General features: G+C 38.6%; 1 protein-coding gene across 3 annotated transcripts; it reads right to left on the minus strand.

Moving 5' to 3' along the window:
- Window positions 1-54: 54 nt before the first annotated feature.
- On the minus strand, window positions 55-27,969 carry LOC123870932. Of its 3 annotated transcripts, none has more exons than XM_045914431.1 (33): window positions 23,757-27,969; window positions 22,984-23,156; window positions 22,381-22,446; window positions 21,538-21,664; window positions 20,491-20,613; window positions 19,672-19,841; window positions 19,101-19,187; window positions 18,404-18,488; window positions 17,755-17,951; window positions 17,237-17,391; window positions 16,431-16,546; window positions 15,461-15,600; window positions 14,626-14,655; window positions 13,868-14,050; window positions 13,256-13,429; window positions 12,477-12,597; window positions 11,656-11,752; window positions 11,239-11,438; window positions 10,586-10,770; window positions 10,058-10,159; window positions 9,635-9,742; window positions 8,628-8,773; window positions 7,761-7,956; window positions 6,002-6,169; window positions 5,436-5,569; window positions 4,895-4,958; window positions 4,372-4,485; window positions 4,030-4,146; window positions 3,140-3,285; window positions 2,374-2,486; window positions 1,650-1,716; window positions 1,036-1,120; window positions 55-735 (listed from the first exon to the last, which is right to left on the minus strand). In XM_045914431.1, the coding sequence occupies exons 1-33, from the start codon at window positions 27,730-27,732 to the stop codon at window positions 529-531; spliced, it is 8,172 nt and encodes a 2,723-aa protein (XP_045770387.1). In that variant the 5' UTR covers window positions 27,733-27,969; the 3' UTR covers window positions 55-528. The 3 variants fall into 3 exon arrangements, with proteins under 3 accessions (XP_045770387.1, XP_045770386.1, XP_045770388.1); XM_045914430.1 differs by having other exon boundaries at window positions 17,755-17,954; XM_045914432.1 differs by lacking the exon at window positions 19,101-19,187 and having other exon boundaries at window positions 17,755-17,954.
- Window positions 27,970-27,998: the final 29 nt, after the last annotated feature.

The following is a 27,998-nucleotide window of genomic DNA, read 5'->3' on the forward strand; positions in this document are numbered from 1 at the left end:
ACCTCTTATGGCGCCTGTGAGATCAGTTTTGCCTGTGGATCCCCATTGCTGCGTGAAAGCCTCAGATACAATCAGATCAAGGTGGATTTGCCAGACTCGTATACCCGAAACGGACAAAACAACGAAACATACATACGAATTAAAGTTTATGTTTCTTAATTTGCGCTTGCTACAACTGTTACGGCCAATCACACTGCGATGCACGATAAATGGCTTCCTACACAACTTCAACACTAAATTTAAAACAGAAAACTAGCAGAATTACTATCACAGAGGCTTGTTGGGCACAGATGACAACTGTGCCTAACAAAAAAGTTAAACTATGACAAAGACAAAAAAAATGTGTTTTTGTCTATCACTCTAGAGCTTTTCCATACATTTAGCTTGCTAACAAGGTAATATTATATTGTTATTACAAGTCCATTAGCTTGGTCTAACAAGGTATCATTATTTTGTTATTAGATGTCGAGTCCACCTTGATCCTTTGTCCGAGGTGGAAGCACCTAATGATGAAAACTAGTGAGCACATTAAAGCAGTCTCCCCCTACAGTTAGGCGCGCCGCAGAAGCAGTAGAGCACCTTCCCGGGCACCGAGCCCACGTCGTAGTTGTAGTTCCAAGTGAGCTCAGTGCCTGCTCGGATGTGGTGCAGCGCGAAGAACGCCACCCACGGGAAGCGCGGGTCGTGCGTGTCCACGAACACGTTCTGGACGAACACGTTCGGTGTGCACGAGTGCTGGAAATAAAAATCTGTCAAGTGCGAGTCCGACTGGCACACGAAGGGTTCCGTAAACATAAGAAATAAGCGGCTGGTGGGAAGCGGCTCGATGAGGAAGGCTGAGGACCGGGTGTGGTGGCGCTCTTTAGGGTAAGCCTATATAAGTATCACAGTATAAGAAATAACGCTTTTTAATTTTAATTGTGGCCATTTGAAAATGGTTATTATTTGATATATATAAATATTAAAAGATTAATTATTATTTATGAATAATAATTAATATTGAAAAAATATTAATTAATATTAAAAAATTCTTACATTGAGGTATCGTCCGATGTTGCCTTGAACCTTAGCGTCCATGATATAGCACGCCTCGTCCTCGCCGAACAGTGTGCGGACTGATCTGTACGGTAACACAATAACGTCAAATCAAAATAGACCTAAAGGAACTCGATTTAAAGTCGAAAATTCAGTACCACTTGTTTTAATTTTGAAGTTTCTATGGCTGTAGATATATATGGGTGAATTTGAACATTAAAACAAGACAGTTAAGTTCCATTTTACTTTAAGACTATTAAGCTAAAGTAAACAAAAATCGGTCATCATGAATACAAACTAGAAGAAAAACCCGACGCCAAAATCTATGTTGCGCGGATTTGTCACACGCACAAGCTACGAATTTGTCCTCCCTTTCTATTTTGGCTGAACGGGACGCTACTCTGGCTTGATATGCGGGGTTAATCGCCAACTCAGTGTTTAACACTGAATGATAGCCACCTGGCTTGTTTTTTAATCCATTGAGGGTTTTCTACGAAAATATAATTTTATATCCCCTGAGAAGCAGCAATGTAGAACCAACCAACCACGGTGGCTATGGTTCAATGTTAGACACTGAGTGAGCGAATCACCTGCCAGATGGGACGTCACGGTACCTATATTTGGAGATGAATTGATTCTTGCCCATGCCGGCCGCGGCTGTGAAACACGACGGCTCGCGCACTGAAACAAAAAGATATCATGTTTATTTTCTACTAGATGACGCCTGCGACTTCACCGGCCTGGAGTAAATTAAAGTAAAAATATATTTTTATAATTAGGGTTATTTAAGGGGCGGATCAACTAATTCCTGAAAGGCCAGCAACGCATTTGCGGTTCCTTTGGGACTTTTGCTCACTACTTTTAATACAAGATAAAGTTGAAAACTAAAACCAGACTGTGATCGTCTTAATAAATGCTGAAATATTATAGTGAAATTGTTTTTCTGTCGCTTGGTATATTTTAATGTTATAGTACATTTATATTTATGAACTCAGAATTTTCTCCTCTTTTATTTGACACCCCACTCAATACAATAGCAAAAAAAAAAATTTGGAGACCCCCACTTTTTTACATGTAACATCCGTTAGGTCAATTTTTTTCGCATAAAATGTAGCCTATGTCACCCGGACCTTTACGGACGAATCGATTGACACCTCATTCATCAAAATTGGCCCAGTAGTTTAGGCGCTACGGTGGAACACACAGAATCTGGATACAAACATACACACCCACATTCATACATACATACATAGACTGCTAAAATCATTCTTTTTGGCTTTGCCGCAGTCGGGTAAAAAAAATAAAGATTACTATCCTACATGCGACAAGTATAGATACCTTCTTCGTCGTCGCTGATGGTGATACACTCATCGTCTGCGTTGGCTTCTTTTGCCACTTGCTGCTTGGCTTCCTCTGCTTCCTTCTTCGAGTCTCTTCTTCTTAGACGTTTGCTGAAAGTTACAAAGAGTTACTATATCTTCGCTTCTATATTTAATAATGGATTGGAATAAAGAAAACCATTTTATAAAATTAGTACGGCAAAGATCCATTATTTGGGACTTTCTAATAACATAAATACATAGACTGCTAAAATAATAACCCTTTCTTTTTGCTTTGTCGTAGTTGGGTAAAAATAACCTAAACTGTTGTACATCTTCTTCGTCGGAACTCATTTTTAACCCCCGACCCAAAAAGAGGGGTGTTATAAGTTTGACGTGTGTATCTGTGTATCTGTGTGTCTGTGTATCTGTCTGTGGCACCGTAGCGCCTAAACTAATGAACCGATTTTAGTTTAGTTTTTTTTGTTTGAAAGGTGGCTTGATCGAGAGTGTTCTTAGCTATAATCCAAGAAAATCGGTTCAGCCGTTTGAAAATTATCAGCTCTTTTCTAGTTACTGTAACCTTCACTTGTCGGGGGTGTTATAAATTTTAATTTACACTTGTAGATAGAAAGTTACTAATAAAAATAGTCTATACTGGGAAATCAGTGAGCGGCCGGTTTCCTAAATATGTTTTACGTGTTAGCAAAACATTATTTTGTCCAAAACATGGCGCAGCAAACCCGGCTTAAAATAGAACATCTATAATTAAGAACTGTTCTCACTTGAACTCCGCAACGCCAACCCCGATGAAGCCAGGCTCAAAGTCGCCATCTTCCCTCTCGTTCTTATTGATGCCGGTCTCTTCTTCCGACGACGATGACGACGACGAGGAATCGTCCTCTTCTGTCGGTTTCTTTGCTAACTCTTTCTGCGTACAAAATGTCTGTTTTTAATAAATTGTGTTAGGTCCTTCCACATGAAATTGGCGTTTATCGAACTGGCCACTTTGATCTCAAATATCTGGCGTTTGGTTAGAAATTCTAAATTGAAAATTTCAAAAGGTATGTGTTTTGAATTTAGTGATTCATTTGTTTTCGCCCCATTTGATTTTTCTTTGACATCGCTCTGTTCACAAAATGGAAAACTAAGGCTAAGATCTGTAGAGCGCATCTCAGACTTAAGAGACTGCTAAAACGAGACAGCGTTATACCGCTATATTTACTTAAAAACTATGTTAAGTTATTATTGCTAGCCCGAACTGTCCCAATGTTGGGCAAAGGCCTCCCCTTCTTCCTTCCACCTGTCTCTGTCTATAGAAATTTGAGGCCAGGCCGACATGTAGGTATCGAGTTCGTCTCGCCAGCGACGCCTCGACCTGCCTCGACGCCTTTTAAAATTTTGTGGCATCCACTGTGTTGTGGTCTTTGCCCACAGTTCATCGGACATGCGCATAACATGTCCTGCCCAGTTCCATTTTAGTCTGGCAGCTTTGTCTCCCACGTCCGTTATCTGCGTCTTGGAGCGCAGTATGCTGTTTTTAACATGGTCTGTCAGCTTTACTCCAAGGATGCTACGCTCCATTGCTCGTAATAAATTAAGTATGATTTAAAAAACCTATACTTTTTACACATATAGAGTTGAGATGATATGAAATCCAGAAAAATGTCTTTACCTTGTCCTTGGCTTTGATCTTCTCTGGGATGTCCTCCTCGAAGCCCTCCTTCATCTGCTCCACTACCTCGATGTAGTCCAGCTCAGCCAGGTACTCGTCTCCTTCGTTCAGACCGTCCTATTCATATACCACTTTTTAATTTATTTATATTAATATATACTTTTCGGAGTTATGTCGTTTTAAGTAATTTAATATCACTTGCTTTAACTGACGACCTTACGAAGGTAATGGGAAGTGGGTGAATGAGGAAGGCGGAGAACCGTGTGTGCTGACGCGCTCTTGGGAAGGCCTATGTCCAGCAGTGGACACAAGCAGGTTGATTGATTTGAATTGAATGCTTACCAAATTAGCTGTGGCATCAGTCAGTAAGTTGCCTGCGTAGATACACAGGAAGGCTCCCTTGGGCACGTCGTTAAGTGCGCGAATGCCCCAGCCACGGTTCAACGTCTTGAATACCTTCAAATAAACAACATATTTGAAAACTGAGAACTGACTTCTACTATTTTAAAATACAACCACGGAATATCGCTTAATTTTTATCTTTATAAATTTACTCCTCTTGGTTTTTGCTTTTTACGTACTTCAATTTGTTATGACCTCTAGTTTTATTGCTAGAATCGATTATGGCTACCTAAAAGCCGTAATTTTAAACCGACTCCAAGAAAGGAGGAGGTTATCAATTCGTCGGAATCTTTTTTATAGGGCTAAGTATATTTTTGTTTGCGATATGGTCCCAAATAAAGAATATTTATTTATTTATTTAAAAAAACTTTAAAATCTGTATTACAACTTTTTTGTTGTTTTGTTGAAGCATAAAATTGATCATTATTTCTGAATTCATAAAGAAACTAGTGCGTCCACTTACTTGTAACTTGAGCTGCAACGGATGCTGTGCGACGCGGTTTAAACATGTGTTTTTGCATTTACACCTGAAATAAAAAAAAATTGTTTTAAAATCACGTATCACGGCTTGAATCTTGATGATATAGAGAACAGTGTGGTGGCGCGCTAAAGTGTGGGACTTTCACACGCTGCGGTCTTGTGCCGCCTGAATCCAGCGGCTCCCTGCGACTCGGTTGATGTCGTCCGTCCACCTAGTGGAGGTTCTTCCACACTGCGCTTTCTGACGCGAGGTCGCCATTACAGCATCCTGGGACCCCAACGTCTACCGGTTTTTCAAACTATGTGCCCTGCCCATTGCCACTTCAGCTTCGCCACCCGTTAAGCCCTGTCGGTTACTCTGGTTCTCCTACGAATCTTCTCATTTCTGATTTGATCACGTAGAGTAACTCCAAGCATAGCTCTTTCCATCGCTCGCTGAGTGACTGAGCTTTCTCATGAGACCCATAGTTAGCGACCAGTGGACATCCACACATATGATAATGATCATGGTAAGTGACACTTGCCTGGAGTTACACTCGTAGATCCCGGAAGGCAGAGGCTCGGGCAGTCTCCTGTACACGTAGCCGACGTCACCTTCATATCCAATGGTTCGGGCGCCCTCTAGTGTCATCTGCCAGCAGGCACACTTCGTTTTGTCCTGTTAAAGAAAAATTAAGTGCACCAATTAGATAAGAGAATGAGTTGCGATCGGAGTAAAATTGGACTGTTCAGCGTTAGATCGGATTGGGGAATATGAGCCTCTACACTTTCAACTTTTCACAGTTCATAACGAGGCAGAGAGATGGGAAGTTAGTAGTCAGACTCTTTATCGAAGACAAGAGAATTGATATCAGACGGAGATTGCCGCGAATGCAAAATCATCCACACTTTTTCGTCGTAGCATTCGCAGGCTGTTACGGCGCGAAAGAATGGCTTAAAAACATATTAGCAGTTCTGAAAAATGCTATAATGTAACACAATCCTTGGACCTAGAAAGCTGAAATTTTGCACAAAGGTTCCTTTTATTATGTAGACAAATAATATGGTCCATTTTTCGCAATTACTAGTAGTACCTAGCGAATAAGCCCACCTCACAATCGTCCTCACAGTCGCAGCCGCACAAGAACTCCGGGTCGAGGTTGAGCGGAACTCCCGCGGTCGGAGTTCTCTCGGTGTTGTAGGAACAGAACTCCGGCAGCGAGTCGTCGTAGTAGTTTACACACGGCACCGGCACGATCTCTTTCCCGTGGGATAGATCCTGGAACAATGTTTCGACTTTACATAACCCTCCTCCCGTTTCAAACGGAGCTCAGAAAGAAACAGAGGTTCTTTGGAAAATAAAGTTTAAAAACCGATAGATGTTGAGGTCCTAAGGTGCTAGAATGTCGAGCTCGCACCGGAAACCGCAGAATCGGAAGACCCTAGTCTTCATTCTTCTTATGCGTGGATATATTCAAATGAGTCACAGGGAGCCGTTGGATTCTGGCAGCGCAAGACCGTGGCGTGTGGATTCCCTACTAGACACCTATGTCCAGCTGTGGACATCTATCGGTTGATAATGATGATGGACAAAAAGTATGCAGCGGTTTTCATGTATGGACGTGTCCATACCTACATGAGGCCCGTGCGTGGGTATCAATCAAAAAAAAAATTGCGTACGTCATTTTGGTCTTCAAGATGTTAAGTATGTTCTTTTTCCTAACCAGCAGCCGTAGAAACTAATTTCCTAGGCTTTTTCCTGTCAAAAATAAGATCCATTTTCAATTTCAAGATGGAAACAATACGGGTATCATTTCAGTTTTGGGGATGCTAATTAGAAAAACTATTCATTTCCAAACAACGCTTACTGAAGTTAACATGCTATAAAAAAAATTACAAAACCTTCTTATTTTATTGCCATGCAAATTGAACATTGTATTAATTACAATTCATGTTAGGTAATTAAATTACTGTCAAACATGGAATACTGGAATACCAAAATAATTCGTTGCCATTAAGAAATTTATTTTTACGACCATTGAATAAGTTCCTTAAGTTATTTCAAAGAACGAAAACGTGTATGAGGAAAACTGATAAATTTTATTCAAAGAAAAATAAGCATAAATCTTACCCGTTTCATATCTCGAAACTCCGTGGGCAAAAAAAGAAAATTAGGAAAAAATGCACTTATCCTAGCTAGACATTGTACCAGACTATGGATTTGATGGACTAAAAGCCAAACAGACAGACTGACAAGTCGTATAATTTGTTTCCATGTAAGAATTTTTAAGGACTTGTATTATTTATTGATTAGGAAACCCAATCTTCAGAAAACATTTTTTTGTAAATTTTATCATTTTTATAGAAAGGTCTAATGTCTAACTAATGTTATACGTCATAATATGATGAAAAAGAACATTGGTTATACGAGTATCTTAGTAGGTTCATATGATTCACGATTATAGTAGCAATTTTGCATAGAATGCTGTCCATTTATTCAACCCTAAGTTGTGTAGTTGCTGAAAAGTTTTCATTCCAGTACAGTACAGAATTATGTAGTGAGCAATCCAGTAATTGATTGAAATTTACTTTTCAATCTATGAACTACAAATCTGAAAAAAAGACTTGAAATAGTACTTACTCCTAGTCAAGCACTGTACAAAACAGATTTCAGCCGGGCTTGTGTAATAATTTAATCATTAGTGATCTGCGCAATCTGCCATATTGCACTTCAGATTGGACTATTTATTTTGCTATCTCTGTATCACGGAACCCACCGCATTATTATCGTAAGAAAACCCTTATTATTATGAGTAGAATGGGAAGGAGTCACGAGCGTTGAACAATACGCGGCAGAGATAGAGCCTCACCTTCTTCCCCACGAAGCACTTGTTGAGCACGAACTCGGCCAGGCAGTGCGTGGTGGGCGAGAAGTCGAACAGGTCCACCGGCATGTCCGCGTCCGTGGCGCGCAGGTAGCGGTGCAGCTCGCGCACGCTGCGCAGGCGCCGCCCGCACGGCGCCACGTACATCACCACCTTGTTCCCCTTGAAGCGCACGATTTGCCTGCGCAACGAACATTTACATGAGAGAGGGCGATAGAAAAAGAGCGAGAGAAAGAGAGCGAGAGAAAGAGAGCGAGAGAAAAAGGGCGAGAGAAAAAGGGCGAGAGAGCGAGAGAAAAAGGGCGAGAGAGTGAGAGAAAGAGAGCGAGAGCGAAAGAGAGCGAGACAGAAAGAGAGGTGTATATTAAACTTTAGTCCACAGCGCTGTGTGAACTGAATTGCACTTTATTGCGTCACTATTTATTTAATGTCTTTGCGTAGCGATTCTTCTGTACTCGGAAGGAACTATTAAGTATCCATGAAACTTCAATTGCAGCCAATTCCAAAGAAAATCGTGGATTTTGGCTGCCGTAGCGAAAATTCGGTCAGAAGAGGATCAATATTAGAAAAGGAAGAAAGAAAAAACAACAAAGAAAATATTTTATTTTTGAAAGCTTTATTAGGCTACACTAGCTGATGGCCGCGACTTGGTTCGCGTAGACAGAGGGTTTTGAAAATCCCTTGGGAATTCTTTGCTTTTCCGAGATAAAAAGTAGCCTTTGTGTTAATCCATGGTATAATATACTTCCATTATGAATTTCAACCAAATCCGTCCAGTAGTTTTTGCGTGAAAGAGTAATAAACATACAGACATACATACACACTAACATGATGAGTGTGATAATACAATACCTTTCCCAGCCACTGAGCAGCGGTTTAGCAAGCGGGTTGTAGGTGCGCAGGTCTTTGAGCGCGAGCACGTCCGTCCGCTTGCACTTGGGCGAGCAGGTATGCGGCGTCATCTTGTGCGGTTTCACAGCGTTCTTCGGCGTGTAGTACTACAACAATACCCAATGACACAATACGTACAGATTCCGCTTTATGCATCATTGCATGATAATCTAAGATAAGAGCCTCGATAGCTCAACGGTTGAGGAGCGGACTGAATTCCGAAAGGTCGGCGGTTCAAACCCCACTCGTTGCACTATTGTCGTAACCACTCCTGGCACAAGCTTTACGCTTAATTGGAGGGGAAATGGGAGTATAAGTCATGATTAGCATGGCTTATATTCTTTAAAAAAAAATTATATGACCAGTTGAAGTGGTTAATGGGTAGGTCATATTTGTTACAAAATCGAATCGATGGGATGCTTCGTGCCTGTCGGTAAAATGTAGACAGCGAGAAAGGAACTAGCTGATCAAATAGTTATTTGTGTTACAAGGGCCAAAGTGGTATTTTTTTCCTCAAAGGCGTTACTTTCAATCCTGATCGTAGCGAGGAATTCAATATACGCCGCCCGGGAACAAAATATTTTGGCCACACCCAATACACCAAGAACTGGTACCCCGGAAATTTTGTAAAGAAATTGTAACTGATATAGATGTTAAAAGCTGCTGGTACAACTAAGAAACGAAAAAAATAATCATCCTGTAATTAAATGGAAAGGAAGGTCGCCTACGCGATGGACGGACCAAATCAAGTCCGCTGTGGGCGGTGCCGTGCACGAGTGTACCAGACTATCGGCCAGCAGGGCGAAGTGGCGAATACTCGTGAGGCGTTTAACATCTGCCCCCAAAAACACCACTTCGTGATTACCACGACCGCTCTGTCAAGAGTGTTACGACGAAGAAGTGAATTAAATGGTTACAGTACTCCTTGGTTACATAGTAACATTGTCAAAGGTAAATGGGATACTAACCACAACTCTGCTATTGACACCGTCCAGGTTAGCGTTGTTCGGCTGTGGCGGCGGCGGTTGTGGTAGCGCCGTCGATTTCTTGGCCACGGCGCGCTGCCGACGTATTTCCTGCGAAGTGACCAATGAAAGAAAGAGAAAAAAACACCAGTCAAGTGCGAGTTGGATTCATACAGGAAGAGTTCCGTACCATCGTACAAGAAATAGCACACTATAATTTTTTTGTGATGTAACTACAAATTGACGGTTTTTGCATTTTTCCCTTTACTTGTTCTATAAAGACCTCCCTTCATGATTTTTTTTTCTTTTGGTTCTGATTATCTTGACGTGTCTTGATAGACACGACAGACAGACAGACAACGAAGTGATCCTATAGGAGTTCCTTTTTCCTTTTGAGTAAAAAGTGTCTGTTGACAGTTGACATACCTCGTTCTGTTGGTGCAATTGTTGTTGACGCTGCAGTGGAGTCTGCGGCTGCTTGTTGGCTTGCTCGTCAGATCGCGTATACTCCACGTACGGCATGTTTGTCTGCAAAATATACTTAACATTATAATAAACTTGCTGTGTATGATAAACATTCGTCTTTTAAAGACCCCATTTTACCCCTGGTAGGAGATTCTGAAAAAGGATTTTCTTTTTTTAAACTAGACTCCATTTTACAGCCGGTAGGAGACTCTGGAAAAGGATTTTCATCTTTTCAATTTGACCCCATTTTACCCCTGGTAGGAAATTCTCCCCCATTTAACCCCCAGTAGGAGAAAATGAAAAAGGATTTTCGTTTTTTTTTTAACTCTGTTACCCTTGGTAGGGGATACCTTTCTTCCGAAAGGTTTCTAATTAGACCCCATTTAACCACTGGTAGGAGATTCTAGAAAAGGATGTTCGTCTACAAATGTTTTAACTCCATTTAATCTGTCTTTTTAATGTATAGCTATATTATATGGGTAAGCTTACCCTCGCTTGCGGCTGCGTGCGGGGTAACGCCCTGGGGCGGTGCCTCTCCGCCGCCTGAAGCTCTAAGTAGAGCGGCGCGAGACGCGTGGAGCCGCGGTAGATCCACTCTCTCCTGTCGCAGCGGAGGAACTGCACCTCCACCAGCGACGAGTCCACGCTCACCACGCGGGACGACCACCACTTGCCTAGCCGTACCGAAATAATCGATTAAACTCGAGTTAAATCGAAAATCGATTTTAAATGATTTAGTTCAAATTACTACTCACAATGAAACAAATGACGTCAGAGGCTCGAAGAATATTAAGAACTTTTTACAGTGTTCAATCATTTAATTCAATCAAATCATCTCTACTGTTAATAAAATTACAAAGAGTCAGAATACCTTGAAAAAACAAAGGACGACCTTATTACTAAAGCCATCATGTTATCATGTTTAATATATTTTTTTTTTTTTTTTATTCTACAATTCATAGTGGCCCCACTGTACTAAAATATGCTATGCCTAGTTAAAAACCTACTGTTTACTAAACTATCGCGAGCAATTTACCCTTATTCGTTGAGGAGTTCTGTTCTCCATCAGATCTTCACCAAAATATGGGGCCACCTGCGAAGTATACCTAGAAGATGCCTTTTCACTCAAGCCTTGAACTTACCTCTCCACTCAGTCTTCAAGTTCTGTCCCGCATGCAGCCTCACCATGGGCCGCTCGGGGTAAGCGAGCAAGTAGCCGCGCACAAATTCGCGCGAGTACGGGTGCACTTCCTCCCACACTAGCGACGAGAACTCGCATACTAGGCGCGTTTGGGAATGCGGCGCGTATTGCGCGTACCCGTCGTCGAAGAATATTAGGTACCTTCACAAAACAATCTAGATATGTAGATATGTATAAGTATAGATAGAAGAATAAAATCTATACTTGGTTTATAAAGATTATGGAACAATAATAATAATAATTAATTGTTCAACAGGTGTTTCCCTACCTTGCAGTCTCCCTCAATACTGTTTAGTTATTGAGGATTGGAATAAGTAGATTCACAGTATTGTTTTAATTTAAATCAAAATTCTCTTACCGATACTTATTGACAGGATTTGGTATTTCAGCAACGATCCCAGAATAGTACGCCTGTCGGGCACTGATGTCTTTGAACAATGCGATCACACGGGTACCTACAAACAAGATAACTCGTTAGTTGTACAAAGTGTGTAAAAATCGATAGCTTATAATGGAAATAATTGAAAAAATAAAAATATATATATTGAAAACAAAATAATTTCTTCTATTTGTTTTAAATCTGCTATACCCCATCCAAGTTAGCCCATTTCCATCTAAGACAGCATCATCACTAACCACCAGGCGAGATCGCGCAATCAAGGGCTGTATCTATATCCTTGTTATATCTGAATCCATCCATATCCATACTTCCATACTAATATTATAAATGCGAAAGTGTGTCTGTCTGTCTGTTTGCTAGCTTTTTACGGTCTAATAAATTAAGGAATTTTAATGAAATTTGGTACAGAGATAGCTTACATCCCGGGGACGGACATAGACTACATTTAATCCCGGAAAATCAAACAGTTCCCACGGGATTCTTAAAGGTCCATCCGTTGATCCAGTTTATACGATATTTGCTACAGACGTACGTTACGTCCCGGAAATTTGGATAGGCAACTTTTTATCCCGGAAAATCGAAGATTTCCCACGGGATTTAATAAAAGGATAAAATCGATATCCACGCAGACGAAGTCGCGGGCATCAACTAGTAAAATAATAAAAAGTTTTCCTTAGATTCCGAAAGGAGTTTTTTTGATGAAATAATAATTTGGGGCTAAGAGTGCGATATAATATGTGGGGCGATTGTTAAAAGTGTGTTTCCGGCACTATACTGACCGATAGTCATCCTGACTTCAGACGGTTCGAAGTACGCCAGACATCTGGCCGGCAATGTTTTGAAGGGGTTTTTCGTCACCTTATGCTCGAACCTTACGCGAACCATCGTGAAAGCCATGTTCTAAAATTGAAATATTATGATTGAAATGTTCTGAAACTGGAATTTCACTGGAAATCTAAATCATCTTAAGCATATCTATTAAGTCACTTTAAAAAAATTACTTTTATAATATTTAAGCAAAATTTTGTAAAGATTATCTTGGGAATTGGATTTTCAAAGGTGTTGTCCTGTTTTAAGATTTTTGGTACTGTTTAGGTAATTTCTCAAAATTATTTTTACAAGGATTTTTTTCAATTCATTCACTTTTTGGAGCATTTCTCAAACTCAATCTATTGGTGGTAATTTTTTTTAACAAACAGTTTAAGATTTCATCTTTGGGAAGAGATATACAAACACTGTTTCAGAGAGTTGGTCAAGAATCAAAAGCGTGTGGTAGACTTTCTAAACATTATCTCTAAGAGAGAATTTTCTGAGCAACCCAACCCAAGCACTCGTTTTAGTTTAATAAGTTATCACTGAAAATATTTTATCAGGCGATAGCCTAAAAATTATCCCAGTGAGAGAGCACATTTATACTTAGAAAACTCCTACCATTCGACCCTCGACCTACTTAGCAATGATAAATACGATGCACAGAAAGAGAGAACAAAACGGAAAATTTTTTGGAGGTGTTTCTAGAGCTATAAAGGTGAAAATTTTAAAAAGTTTGGCTGCTCACATGTGTCTTCGGCTGTATCTCCACAACCTTAGCTCTTAGCCAGGTGCCGAACGCGTTTTTCATGGCATACACAGTCATCCCCAACTTGATGGGTGGATGGGACAGGTCCCCGGGCGGGGGCAAGTCGTCCGGCGCGGCCTCCACCGCTAAGTTCACTACCGATATGTCCATGTTCTGCAAATTATATTGTACTTTGTGAATATCAATATTACCACTATCGTCATGCAATATTTTCAACTCGTTAAACGTAACTTAAAATTCTAAATCTTGAGTTCTTTTCTTTATAACTTACCTAAAAATTAAAAAAAAAATCTGTAAAGTAGTCATTATAAATCTATATGTGATTTTGTGAATGAAATTTTTGTGAACACATTTTAATTTTTTTTGTGTGATATTACCACAAATTCACGGTTTTCGGATTTTTTTCCTTTACTTGTGCTATAAGACCTACCTATCTGCCAAATTTCATGATTCTAGGTCAGGTACCCTAGGGAAGTACCCTATAGGTTTTCTTGACAGACACGATTAGACGGACAAACAGACAGACAACAAAGTGATCTTATAAGGGTTCCGTTTTTCCTTTTGGGGTACTGAACTCAAAAAACTACATACCATTTGTTCAACTTTTGGCTCAGTGTCTTGTGGAGCAGTTTCGACGACAACCTCTGGCATGCTCTGCGCGGGTAGCGCGGGAGGCGCGGGGGCGGGGGCAGGGGTCGGCGTTGTGGGCTTCTTCGCCGGGGGAGCCTCTGGCGTCCTTTCGGCCGGCGATAGGGAACGCTTGTTTTGTCGACGCTGGACAAAATGCTGAAGGTTAAAATCTGCCAAATGCTAGCGCGGAACCACCGTTGTGGGCACGACGGGCATGCCCACAACCCTAATAGATTTGTGACGTCACACTTTCATAGTCTATCGTGTTCGGTGTTCGACCTACCACAGCTTTGCCCAACTATACACTGTACAAAATCTCGGTCAAAGCGTCATATATTTTGTAAACATCTTTGTAGGAATGCCTATATCGACCATGAGCGAGTTCATATTCCGACTCGCACTTGGCCGAATTTCGGGTAGCTGTGCCCACAACCTTTTTTGAGGGCCGGATCCGCGCCTAGTCAAATGCTGTTTACAAGCGTCTTCCCCGTGGTGGGTCTACGTCGAGCGTAAGCGCATGCTGTTCCAATCAATATTTATGGGCGTGACATACCCAAGAGTGTAATGGACGATGTTTTAACAACGCAAATCAATGTGTGGCATTACATTATTATTTCGAAAACTAATCAATATTTTTAAACAAATCTAACACATTTTAAATTATTATTAAGTAAACTCTAGTGGAATAGATTTTAGTGTGGTAACGGTAAAGTCCTTACCTCGTTCGAAGGCGGCTCCAAGCAAGTGTACTGAAAACAAATACATATTTTATTTATCGAGGCTATGAGGAAATTATTCGAAATGATATGTATGAAATATGTAGGTAGTCACACAACTTTTAGAAAAATAACAGTTTAAGCGATAGAAAGAGGCGTTTATTAAATTTAAGGCTGAAGCGCTGGGCAAGCTAAAAACCCTTGGTGGTAACAAGAGTCGCTATTTCTTATTTGCTTCTTTTTGGAGTTATCCTTCTGTACCTGAAAAGTACTATTAGGGCCTTCACACACAAGGGACTTTTGTCCGAGGAGGTCAAAAGTTACCGAGGGTAAAATGTTCGCCGAGAAATTGCCACGGGCTCAACGCAAACGGTGTGCAAGCATTTGTGCGCAAGTTTAAAGAAGCGAACGCTATAGAAGCAGACTAAAACCCGCTGTGTGGGCAAGTGGCCTCGTCCACAAACTAAAAGTGCTCAGCGCGCTATGGAGCGAACTATGTTGGGTATTACTCTCAGGGATAAAATCCGGAACGAGGAAATACGCAGAACAAAAGCGACCAATATAGCTCAAATGATTAGCAAGCTGAAGTACCAATGGGCAGGTCATGTCTGTCGCAGAACTGATGGCCAATGAGGTAGACGTAGAGGTGTTTTGGAGTGGAGACCGCGTAGTGGCAAGTGCAGCGTGGGACAACTTCCAGCCCGATAACCTGAAGCAGGTGGCAGAGAGCGAATGGATGAGGAAGGCGGAGGACCGTGTTTGGTGGCGCGCTCTTGGAAAGGCCAATGTCTAGCAGTGGACGCATACAGGCTGGTGGAATGGAATGCAAGTCTCTTACGGAGCAATTAGGCTTATCAAAGATGACGATGGACGGCAGCTCCTGTATGTCTGGGTCGAAGGTGGCGTACAGCGAGTTGCGTAGTTTGTCCGTCGCCACCTGGCACTCGTCGAACATTGCGTGGATTTCCTGACACTCCTCTGTAAACATACATAATGTTATACATACTTCGTTGTACTAAGGTATTTATAGGTATACTTTAGTTATCCTTAGCTAAGTGCCGATTTCACCAACGTCGAGTGACGTTTAACCGAGGATTAACAGCTCGTTCACACTGGCTGCGTAAGCGTAGACGTAGCGCGTACCATTGCGTTGTAATGTATGGAACTGTATGAGACATGGCATACCGCTTGCGTGGCGTGAACGTTCGCGTAGACGTAATGCGTGCAGTTATGTCTACAGATTCACGCGCGTAACTATGCACGTGTCCCGTGTACGTTCTTGGTGTGAATCGGCCTTAAATTGGGCGTAGTGACAGTTTTTGTATTGAAAACTTGCCAAAATATTCTCGGATAAGACTTATTTTGTGTTGGATAAATCGGCCCTTTAAAGAAACAAACAGAATCCTCGGAGAAACTTTTATGCGATTATCTTGGCGCGTTAGACCTTTTGAGTGTTTTATAGCCTCAATGACTGAAATCCGAAAGGTTGGGGGTCCAAACTCCACCCGTCGCACTATTGTCGTGCCTACTCGTAGCACAAGCTTTACGCTTAATTGGAGGGGTAAGGGGAATATTAGTTATGATTAAAATCGTGGCTAGTATTCTATAAAAAAAGTTTTCACTCGTATTGTCAGTTCGCGGTAACAACTTCCTATGAGCCGCGTATAGTGCGATCTTACAAGTTTCAGCGAGAAGTTTTTATTTTAAAAAGTGTGTGCAAACGGTTTATTCAAAGACTTTATACCAGTATCGCAACTAAGTCGCCTGGTGTATAAATTGAAATAAAAAGAAGTAATTCGAAAACTCACTTTCTAAGTTTTCCATTTCTTTTTGAAGATCTTTTTTAGTTTCCTCGAGACGATCGTCCATCTTGTACTTTGCCCATGTCTCGTTAAGCATATTTGCCAAGTGCTCTTCTAGCATTCTAAAAAGAAAGACGAAAATGACAACTTACTCTTTCAGACAGTTTTGTTTGTTTATGCGAAAAGTGTCTATCTACACCCATTCGACCGATCGATATGTGTCACTAGCTGATACCCGCGACTTCGTTCGCGTGGATGTAGTTTTTTTGAATTCCCGTGGGAACTCTTTGATTTTCCGGGATAAAAAGTAGCCTATGTGCTAATCCAGGGTATAATCTATCTCCATTCTAAATTTCAGCCCAATCCGTCCAGTAGTTTTTGCGTGAAGGAGTAACAAACATACACACACACACACATACAAACTTTCTCCTTTATAATATTAGTGTGATTAATAGACGTGGATCCACTGATCCATCGTCGATCAGTCTAGAGTCTAAAACTAAGTAGAGGCAAAAAGACCCTTTTATGAGTTCCTGGCATTGATATAGAAAAGTAAGTATAGATGACAGATCACGAACAAAATAACATCGCTCAAGGGGCCAGGATTTTTAAAATTAGAATAAAAATATTTATTCTAAAATAAAACTTAACACATAACAAGTCTAAAGTCTTATTTGAAATAAGGCCAAAACATTATTTTTGCTTTTATTTTTCGGGCCCCTTTTGAAGCACTTATTATAAATTTTGTAGATACTCACATTGCTAGTTCCTGGTAATGCTAAAACCTTCTAAATTCCATCGTTTACACTTACTTGGCTCCATTTTTGCCCACGATCTGCAACTGGTCCAAGGTAGGCTGCGGTTCCTCGTCCGAGTCGGAGTCAGATATCTCCACCAGCTCCTCAGAGTTCCTAGCGGTGTGCAGTTGGAATAGAGGTCTGAAGTTCTTCATCCCTTCTATGAGTTCCTGGTAACAAAGTCAAATGATGTCACTTTGTGAAGAAACTCGCAGATGTCCTCCAGGCGCAGTGGCGCGCTATGGTCTTATAAATGGGAGGTCCCGGGTTCGATTCCTGTCAGTGGCAATTTAGAAATTTAATATTTTTAAATCTGGGCAACAACCATTAGCGGACGGAGGCGCGCTATGATTGGCTGAAATATTTTTGCGCCATTCAGACTTGCGATTTTCAAGGATAAAAAGTAGCCTGTCATTTGACATTTAATTAGACCTATGCAAAAAATCACTTCGGTCCGTTACTCTATTGTAACGTTATTGAAGGAGAAAACAACATACTTTTGCATTTATAATATGGATAGTGATTTTTCATACCTGATTCCGTTTCTCCACAACATTAGCGCACTTCTCGCACACGTATGCGCGCTTCGTCTTGTCCGCTTCGAAGTACATCGCAGTACTAGTGTCCGCTACATAGTACCCTGCACTGGGGTCGGTGTTGTCACAGAATCTGTTGATGCACTTCATCAATCTACGTGTCTTCGCCTGCTGGGTCGGCGGTTTTTCGGCTGCTGCTGTTTTGAGGGTAGTTTTAAATTGTTAATTTATACACATAAAAGGAAAAGCAGACTGACTGACTGATCTTTCAACGCACAGCTCAAACTACTGAACGGATCGGGCTGAAAGGGCTTTGAAGATATTGGCCTACCTAGTAGTCTATTTCTCTTTTTTTTTCGAAAATACCTGCCACGCATAATACCTGTATTAATCAATAGCTGGAATCAATACAAAAAAGTATTGTAATAGACAAAGTATCACGTTTCCAGTCCAGCCACCAGTATACAGCTAGGCCCCGCTCTCCATACCAAAATATTCAAATCCTTTTGGCATGCAGATTGCTATTATGACGTAGAAATCTACTAAAGGAGTTTTGAAAATAGGGGTTTGAAATTTGTGTAGTCCACGCGGACGAAGTCGCGGGCAAGAGCTAGTTAAATATAAAAAAAAATACAGTAAAACCAACCTGCACTGTCAATGTCTTGTTTTATAGACGAATCTTCCTCATCGGAATCAAGATTGAAAACTTCTAGCCCTATAGGCGATTGTGCCTGGAAAAATGACATCCTATTTAATAATACATCATGATGAGTTTTTTTTTAAAGAATATTAGCCATTTTAATCATGACTAACATTCCCCTTTCCCCTCCAACTAAGCGTAAAGCTTGTGCTTGGAGTGGGTACGACAATAATGCAACAGGTGGGGTTTGAACCGGCGATCTTTCGGATTTCAGTCATAAACGTTGAGCTATTGAGGGAAATGTGGTACACACAGCGACAGAGTTAGGTTTTCACACGCCAGTGTAAGCGGCAATGGACTGGTGCAAACCTACCTTTGTCGCTGACCCTACATGGCTTTTTTAGAATAGTTAATTTTAAGTACCTCAAGTAATCTAAACATATTTTAAAAGGAAAAGGTGACTGAATAAATGATCTATCAACGGTTTCGGTTTTTTAAAATCCTGTAGGAACTCTTCGATTTTCCGGGATAAAAGTCAACAGACAAACAGACAGACACACTTTCGCATTTATAATATTAGTATGGATTCAACCCCTAAAGTGGTAAAATAAAATAGGGGTTTACGATAAGTCAACGCGGATGAAGTCGCGGCCATAAGCTAGTTCAATATAAATATACCCTCACAGTCTCAATGTGAATGTACCTTAGTTTCCGGAGACTGTGACTTAGGGATGTCTGTTTGGCTCGGCGATTTCGATTTTGCGGCAACTTGCGGTTCTTTAAGTTTTACCTGTGTTCATTAATTTTATTTCGTTAGTAGTTAGTATTTACTGTGCCATTTTACTGTCAAATATTTGAATAAATTGTTATTGAAAAAAAAAACACGCATTTTCTAGAAAATAAAATGTCATTGTCATTACAAGTCACCAACCAATGACAAACATGTTTAAAAAAAAAAACATTCGAAATCCAATTCGAAAATATTTTCAAAAAACATTCGAAATTCAATTAGAAAAAATAAATTCGCTTGTGATTGGTAGGTGACTCAAAATGGTTGGTGCACACTGAAATTTTTGTCTCTATCATTTCTATGGGATGATGTAATAGAGAGAGAGAGAGCGCTATAATATTTTCTTTCTGGGGATAGGGTATAGTATGGGTAATATTAATTTGGATAATATTAGCATGGATAGTCTCTGCTTGCTGCAAAATTCTGTTTTATTGCTAAGAAGTTACAAGCGAAGCTTAAATAAAGCGTGTTAAAACGAACTTACCACGCCTTCCTCAAGCACTGGTTTCGGTGAACTGGCGCTACTTTTTTCGGGTTCCTTCACAACTTCTGTTGGTTCATTTTGTGGAAGATCACTCGATATGTCCTCTGTAGCGATGTCTTGTGGCTCTTCAGTTTCGACGGTACTTGCCTTAGTTCGCGGTTGATTTTTATCTGTTGATAGAATCAAGCATTAACTTTTTAAGAGACTCAATAGCTCAACAGTTAAGGAGCAGAGTGAATTCTCAACGGTTAGTGGTTCATACCCCAAACGTTGCACTATTGTCGTACGTACCTACTCCTAGTACAAGCTTTACGCTTAGCTGGAGCGGCACGGGGAATCAGTCATGAGTAACATGGCTAATATAAAAAAAAAAAAAACCATTGTGGAAGGATCTAATGCAAAAAAATAAAGTAAACAGTGCTCAAACCTGACTACTATTTTTGAAAACACTGGTGGAGAGAACTAAATGCTAGTAGTATTCATGTTTAGAACAGAAAAACAATTTTAGTATATTTTACTGTTTAGTAAAATATACTAAAATTGTTGTTTGGTACATTTTAATATTGTACTACATAGTGTTATTATATTTATGAAGTCAGAATTTTCTCTTCTTTGATTTGACTTTTCACTCGAAACATTGTATTGATTGAAATATCAGTATTGAATAGCAAAAAAAAATGTTTGTAACATCTGTCATATCAATTTCGTTAGTGTAAAATGTCACCCAGACTATAATAACAAATCGATTGACACTTGGGTAGTTATTTTTTAGCGGAGACTCAAGCTCAGTAGTGGCCCAGTGATTAGTGAAGATCTTACCTTCGTCTGAAGAGCTTTCTTCTAAATCAACATAGCTCACAACACTTTCTTGCTTGGATATAGATAATTTTTTTTTCTTTGTCCACGCTGTGTAATCAGAGTCGGTTGATGTTCTTGGTGTCTCTACAAAAGTAGAAGTTCAAGGTATGAATGAAATATGTTTTACTTATAAGTATTAAGTACATCATTATGAATGAATGAATGAAAGAATATACTTTTATTGTACACCACAAAATTAGTACAAAGCACAACAAAATATAGGTACAATTTGGCGGTCTTATCGGTACCTTGCGATCTCTTCCAGGTAACCAAAATGGTGCAAAGGACATAGCTACAGATATTAGAGGTAGGTGGTGCAAGTATACATTTTTAGTATATATAACTAGAGGATGCCCGCGACTTCGCCCGCGTGGATGTAGGTTTTTGAAGATCCCGTGGGAACTGTTTTGGTTTTCCGGGATAAAAAGTAGCCTATGTCCGTCCCCGGGATATAAGCTAACTCTGTACCAAATTTCGTCAGAATCGGTTAAACTGATGGGCGGTGAAAATGTAGCAGACAGACAGACAGACAGACAGACACACTTTCGCATTTATAATATTAGTATGGAAATATGGATAGTATGGATATTAGAATAAATAAATTATGTGGCAGAGAAAATGGAAGAACATTCCATAAAAATAAAATTTTCATTTATCATATTAATATTATAAATGTGTGTTTGTCTGTAAGCAAATGTGATACACACAAGCAACAAACCAGCAACCATAATATTGTTTACGCAGAAATCCTTTGTATACAGTTAAAGTTAAATCAAGTATACAGTTTTATAACATGATTCCAAAAGATCCAGACTTGCCATTTGTTAAGTTGTGGTTAATATACAATTGATAAACTTAAAGACAAAGCAAGGAAAAAATAAATTCATTTCATTTTTATTCAAATTCATTTCATTTTTGTCTTCTTTCACATAACATCCATTTAAACGATTGTAATTTTAATTGTTACAGAGAGAGCTTGTGCACTGAATCCCAGTACTTATAACTTACTATTCAACAGCAAAGCCTTTAAAACACCACTCGCTTCCTTCTTCTCAGCGTCTTCAGTGTCTTCAGTGTCAGATAGTTTCACTGTTTCAACTTCCATTTGTTTTGTTTTGATTTCATTCGAAGGTCTCTGTAACAAAAACCTTTCGATTTCAAATTCTTTAGTATGAACTTCCTTCGTGGGTGGAACTATGTGAGTTACGACGACGGGTGTCTGTGCCACGCACATTTGGTTTGTCAGTTAACCTTTTACTTTGCACATAATAACAATGTCCTCCTGATCGAATTTTGCCCACGGCAGTCAAATCTCCACAGAGATTAGCCAACTGTGCGGGAGATATTATAATGCAAAAGTATGTGCCCAAACACAAGTCTATTCTCTCACTTTCATAGCCCTATGGGACGGAAATCCGACACGCACGGAGAGAGACCAGGCGCAGGTCCACCGAATTTAGGTTCTCTCTGAGGCACAGACCGCGACTTCGTAACTTTGGGCTAGTATTGAGAATTTCAAAAAAACTTTTAATACGTATTTATTGGTCCAACCCGGTAATCGAACCCAGGACCTAGTCATTCATAGTCGATCACGCGGGCAATGTGAAAGAACAGTACCTATACGTAGACCCAGCAGTATTGTAAATGAAATAAGTAATTTCATTTAAGAACAATAGTAATTATTATGTTATTGTACATATTATCTGGAAGAGCTAGGCCTTCTACTACAGGTGCTCTTATACTTACAAGAAGGCTTCAGTCATGTATTGTAAACGAAACAAATACCTACTTAATAAAAAAAGAAAAAAAATGGGAATGGGAAAGTAAAGTTAAGAATCCTGAAGAACTTACGTTTTCATCAACTGCTCCATCATTTACAGATTTTTCTGTACTTTCAGGGATTTCTTTTATTTTTACCTAAAAGAAAAAATGTATAATTTTATTTTATTGGTTGAAATGAAGGCTTTACTTTCTGGTGTGAACTACTAAGAAGGTAACATATTTACTGTTAATTTCCTTAATTATTAATTAATTACATTTTGGAGCAGCTCTACTTCCAATTTTTTATATCAAGTATTTGGCAAAATAAAAGAATTCATTTCATTTAAATATTATTATGTAAGGTTACTTATATGTTTAATCATCAAAATCTATTACAAGTGTAAATTAAAAATTTATAACACCCCCGACAAGTGAAGGTTACAGTAACAAGAAAAGAGCTGAAACTTTCAAACTGCTGAACCGATTTTCTTAGATTATAGCTAAGAACATTCTTGATCAAGCTACCTTTCAAACAAAAAACTAAATTAAAATCGGTTCATTAGTTTAGGAGCTACGATGCCACAGATAGATACACAGATACACACATCAAACTTAGAACACCCCTCTTTTTGGGTTGGGGGTTAAAAAATCAACAGAACTACTGTTTCTTTTCAAAATAAAAAAGTCTTTTACCTCATCACACACCATTTTCTCAGGTCCCTTTTCTTTGACACTAATACTTTCAGATATTTTGAATTGAAACTCTTGTTTTTCATCGTTCAGTGTCTCTGGGTCCTTTGGATCCGTCTCTGAATGGTGAGCGTTGGAGTCCTCAGAATGCTCTGCTGTCATTTGATTGCTGCTTTCTGAAAATTCATGTGACTGTAAAAGCTGGAACTACAATATATCCTAGGATTTTCCAGTAAAAGCTAAGATTTACCAAGTCTATTAGCATTCACTCAGTATATCTTAGGATTTACTTCAGAGACATGCAAAAGACTGAATAATAACTAACTAACTAACTAGTAGGATATCTGAGCTCACACTTACTCACACAGTCTTGTCTGTCATACCCATAGTGTTTTTAAACAATGAGTCTCTTAAATTTTAATGAAATCAAATCTTTGACTATTCTAGTGGTTTAGTTGGTAGAGTACAAAAGTGGTCAATGAGAACAAAAATAAAAATTAAAAAGAAGAATAAAATTGAGAGATATATCCTACTTAATATTATAAACGCGAAAGTTTGTATGTATGGATGGATGGATGTATGGATGTTTGTTACTCTTTCATGCAAAAATTACTGGACGGATTTTTCTGAAATTTGGAATGGAGATAGATTATACCCTGGATTAACCATAGGCTACTTCTTACCCCGGAAAATCAATGAGTTCTCACAGGATTTTTAAAACCTATATCCACAGGAACAAAGTTGCGGTCATCAGCTAGTAGCTAAAACAAACATACCATCATCTGGTTCAAAATCATCTTCATCCTCGCCATCATCGTCATCATCATCCTCGTGCTCTTCATCATCCTCCATCACTGGCCTCGATGATTCAGCTAAGAGTCCAAGACTATCGGTCATTTCTGGAACCTCATTTGATGAATCTTGAATTAAAGAGTCAAAGTCCGATTGATTTTTTGGACTGTTTGGTTTGGAATGTAATGCTTCTGTGTTACATTTAGAAGTTGATGGTTGCGGTTCAATACTTTCTGATGTTGGTTGTTCTAGCTTTGACGTTGTTGGTTGTGGTGCAATTGTTACTGATGTTGATGGTTGCAGATCAATTGTTTCTGATGTTGATGGTTGTAGTTCAATACTTTCTAATGTTGGTGGTTCAATAGTTGATTTCGGTTGTGGTTCAACTGTTTCTGATGTTGACGGCTGTAGTTCAATACTTTCTAATGTTGGTGGTTGTGGTTCAACTGTTTCTGATGTTGATGGTTGTATACCAGTGTGTTCTGATTTTGGTGGTTCAATAGTTGATGTTGTTAGTTGTGGTTCAATAATTTCTGATTTTAGTGGTTCAACCTTTGATGTTGTTGGTTGTGGTTCAACTGTTTCTGATGTTGATGGTTGTAGTTCAATACTTTCCGGTGTTGGTGGTTCAAACTTTGATGTTGTTGGTTGTGGTTCAACTGTTTCTGATGTTGATAGTTGTAGTTCAATACTTTCTGATGTTGGTGGTTCAATATTTGATGTTGGTGGTTGTGGCTCAACTGTTTCTGATGTTGATGGTTGTATACCAGTATGTTCTGATTTTGGTGGTTCAATAGTTGTTGTTGGTTGTGGTTCAATCATTTCTGATTTTAGTGGTTCAACCTTTGATGTTGTTTGTTGTGGTTCAATTTTTTCTGATGTTGATGGTTGTGGTTCAATAATTTCTGATGTTAGTGGTTCAACCTTTGATGTTGTTGGTTGTGGTATAACTGTTTCTAAATTAGATGGTGATAGTTCAATATTTTCTGATGTTGGCTGTTCAATCTTTGATGTAATTGGTTGTAATTCAACTGTTTCTGATGTTGAGAGTTGTGGTTCTTTACTTTCCAATGGGGGCAGTTCAATCTTTGATGTTGTTGGTTCTGGTTCAACTGTTTCTGACGTTTTATATCCAATATTAGATGAATATGCTTGTGGTTTAACTGGTTCTGGTATTAGTAGGTGAATCTTTGATGTAAATGGGTTTGGATCAATAGTTTTTGCTATCATAGGTTCAATCTTTGAAGTAGATGGTGATGATTCACATGTTTCTATTGTTTTTGACTTAATCTTCGATATTGATGGCTTTGGATCAACCATTTCTGAAATTGTTTGTTCCCTTGTTTCTGATGTTTTTGGGTTAATATTCAATGAAGATTCTTGTGGTTCAACTGCCTTTAATGTAATTAGTTCAATATTTGGTGTGGATAATGTTGGTTCAACTGTTCCTGATGTTATTTGCTCCAGATTTAATGTAGATGGTGGCAGTTTATCTGACGGCTCAGTTGGTATTAGTTCACATTTTTCTGTTGTTATTTGTCCACATGTTTTTGTTTTTGGTTCAATCTTCGACATAGATGGTTCTTCAATAATTTCTGATTTTTCTGTTTCTATTTTAGGCTTAAATTGCTCTACACCATCTACTTTGATTAAAGGCTCCAATTGCTCTGCACCATCAACATCCATTGATTCTTCTAAATTAGATACAGGTTCTTTATTATCAACAGATGAAGAAGGCTTTTCAATCAATACTTCAAGTTTAGGTGAAAACGATTTTAAAGCATATGAGCTAAGCTCAGTTTCATGTTTACATTCATTTATTACTGTCATATCTATATTACTTATAGATGACATTGGATCATCCATTGAGACAACAGGCTCAGCTGTAAATTTTGGTGTTTTTGATACTTGTAATTCCTCTTCTGAATTAGAGTTTTGTTTATCAATATTTTCTGGATGTGCCACCAATGTTAAAACAGCCATATTTAGTTTTGATGAACTTTCTTGAGGCAGTTTTGACTCAATTTTCGATACTGATGGACCGTCAGATTGAGAAGAAGCACTTGTATTAAGTGTTGTAATTTTTTCTGGTGTACATTCTTCAGAAGCTTTTATTTCAGCTTCTGTTATTTGTATCTTATTTGATGACACCACACTTTGAAAAGAAATATCTTGTGCAATTCCTTCTTCTTTTGCCAATTCATTAGGTGTAACATAATGCAATATTTCTGTTGCAGTGTTTATTGGCATTTTGTGTGATGTTTCCATAGCAACTATTTTGTCTGTTTCAGTATTGACTTTGTTAAACTTTTGGCTGGAAATTTCTATCCTATTTGTAGGTTTAGAGCCATTTATATTCGTATTTTGATCTGATATACTTTTTTCACATGTTTTTGTAGAACTTATGTTAGTTATTTTTGGGTCAGCTTCTGTGAGTTTTGTTTTAGACTTTTTACTTGTTAAAATAAGATTATCAATCTCTTCGGTTTCATTTAATATATCTTCTTCTAATTCTGCTGACCTAATTGAATTTTCAATTTTTACATTCACATCAGGTAATGATTCTGCTGATGAACTTTCTGAATCTTCTACTTCAATTGCTATGTTATCATCAGATAATTCAATAACATCGTCAGTTTCTTTTAATTGATTGGTTATCTCTTTATCAGGTTCACTATCAAATGAACTAATCAATTCTTCTATTGAATTTTCATTTTCCTCTTGAATTACGTCATTTTCTTTAATAAAAGTTTCAACATCCACATTATTCATTTCTTTTGTTATAATATCAGCTGCTATTTCCGCTTCATGACTTAATGCATTTGTTGTGATATCATTCTGTGCACTATCTACTATATCCATATTTACATCTTCACAAGTTTCGTGACCTTGAAAAATCAGTTGTGAGGTATCAGTATTAGCTCTGGAGTCTGCTATAATAGTCATATCAACATCTACTGAGCTTTTTACATTGTCTTCTACATGTTCAATATTTTCTTCATCCATATTGACCAAATTATCATCTAAATCAATAACTTCGTCTATGTCAGTAGACATATTAAGCCTGGTTTCTTCTAATTCTTCATCAGTTTCATCACTAAACTCAATAAATTCTTGAGTGGGAATTTCTAACATCATGTTTGGTTTGTTCAAACCATGTTCTGTTATTTTTTCAAATGATGAATTCTGAGATATCATAGATGTATTATCATTATCTGTGATATTTGTATCAGTTTCTTTATTTTCATCTTTTGCAATGATATCTGCATAAATTGGTTTTTGATTACAAAAGTTTTTTTCTTCTACTAAAGTTTCACGCTTTTGATTTTCTGGCCCTTTTTCAACTTTCAAAAGATTGTCTTTTGGATCATCAATTTTATCGCATTCTTTTTCAATTTTTTGAGCTTCTCCTAGGATGTTACTTTGATCGACTTGTGAGTCTTTGATGTCTTTAAGTACAACTATTTTGCCTATTATATCTTCTTCGAGAGGGATGTCTTGATTTTGAATATCCATGTCATTTTTTTCATCTTGTACTTTGTTAAAATCATCTTGTGGTTCTACACTTTCTTCCAGTAGGGCATCCTCATTTATTATCTCATCACTATTATCGGGATCGTCATCATATCTCAACTCTAAATCATCATCATCGTCATCGTTAGGCTCTGTAGACATGATATCTTCTGTGCCACCTAATGACTCCTCTATGTTACTCAAAAAAGTTTCATCAATTTTGACACTTCCTTCGTTTAATGGTGAATTGTTTATATTTTTCACCTTCCCATCCGATTTTAATGGATTTTCATGAGCATCTGAACTTGTGATCAATTCATAAGATGCTATCGATATTTGAGTGTCTTTTTCCGGTAAATTTGTAACATTTTCTTTTTCTTTCAAACTTACTTGGTCTGGACTGTTATGTTCCTCGTTGTCGTGCGAAGTATTTTGTGACGAACTCATATTTTACTGCCTATAAACAAAGATTCAAAACTGAGTAAATTGTTAATGATTCCTTCACTTGTTATTCAAAATAACCCCATATTCAATAATACTAGAAATAAAGGAAACTCGTATTGACTAGAGTTCAGAGAAAAATTATTAATATTTCTAAGGGTAATTCTGCTTATTTCCAATCTAAATAAAAACACTTTTTGCACATTTTTAAAAAACTAGACACAGCATTTTTCGTTTCCTTAAGACAACTGACCACCAACTGACAAGTGACA

The sequence above is a fragment of the Maniola jurtina genome, chromosome 13, assembly GCF_905333055.1.
Source record: "Maniola jurtina chromosome 13, ilManJurt1.1, whole genome shotgun sequence".
Taxonomy (NCBI): Eukaryota; Metazoa; Arthropoda; class Insecta; order Lepidoptera; family Nymphalidae; genus Maniola; species Maniola jurtina.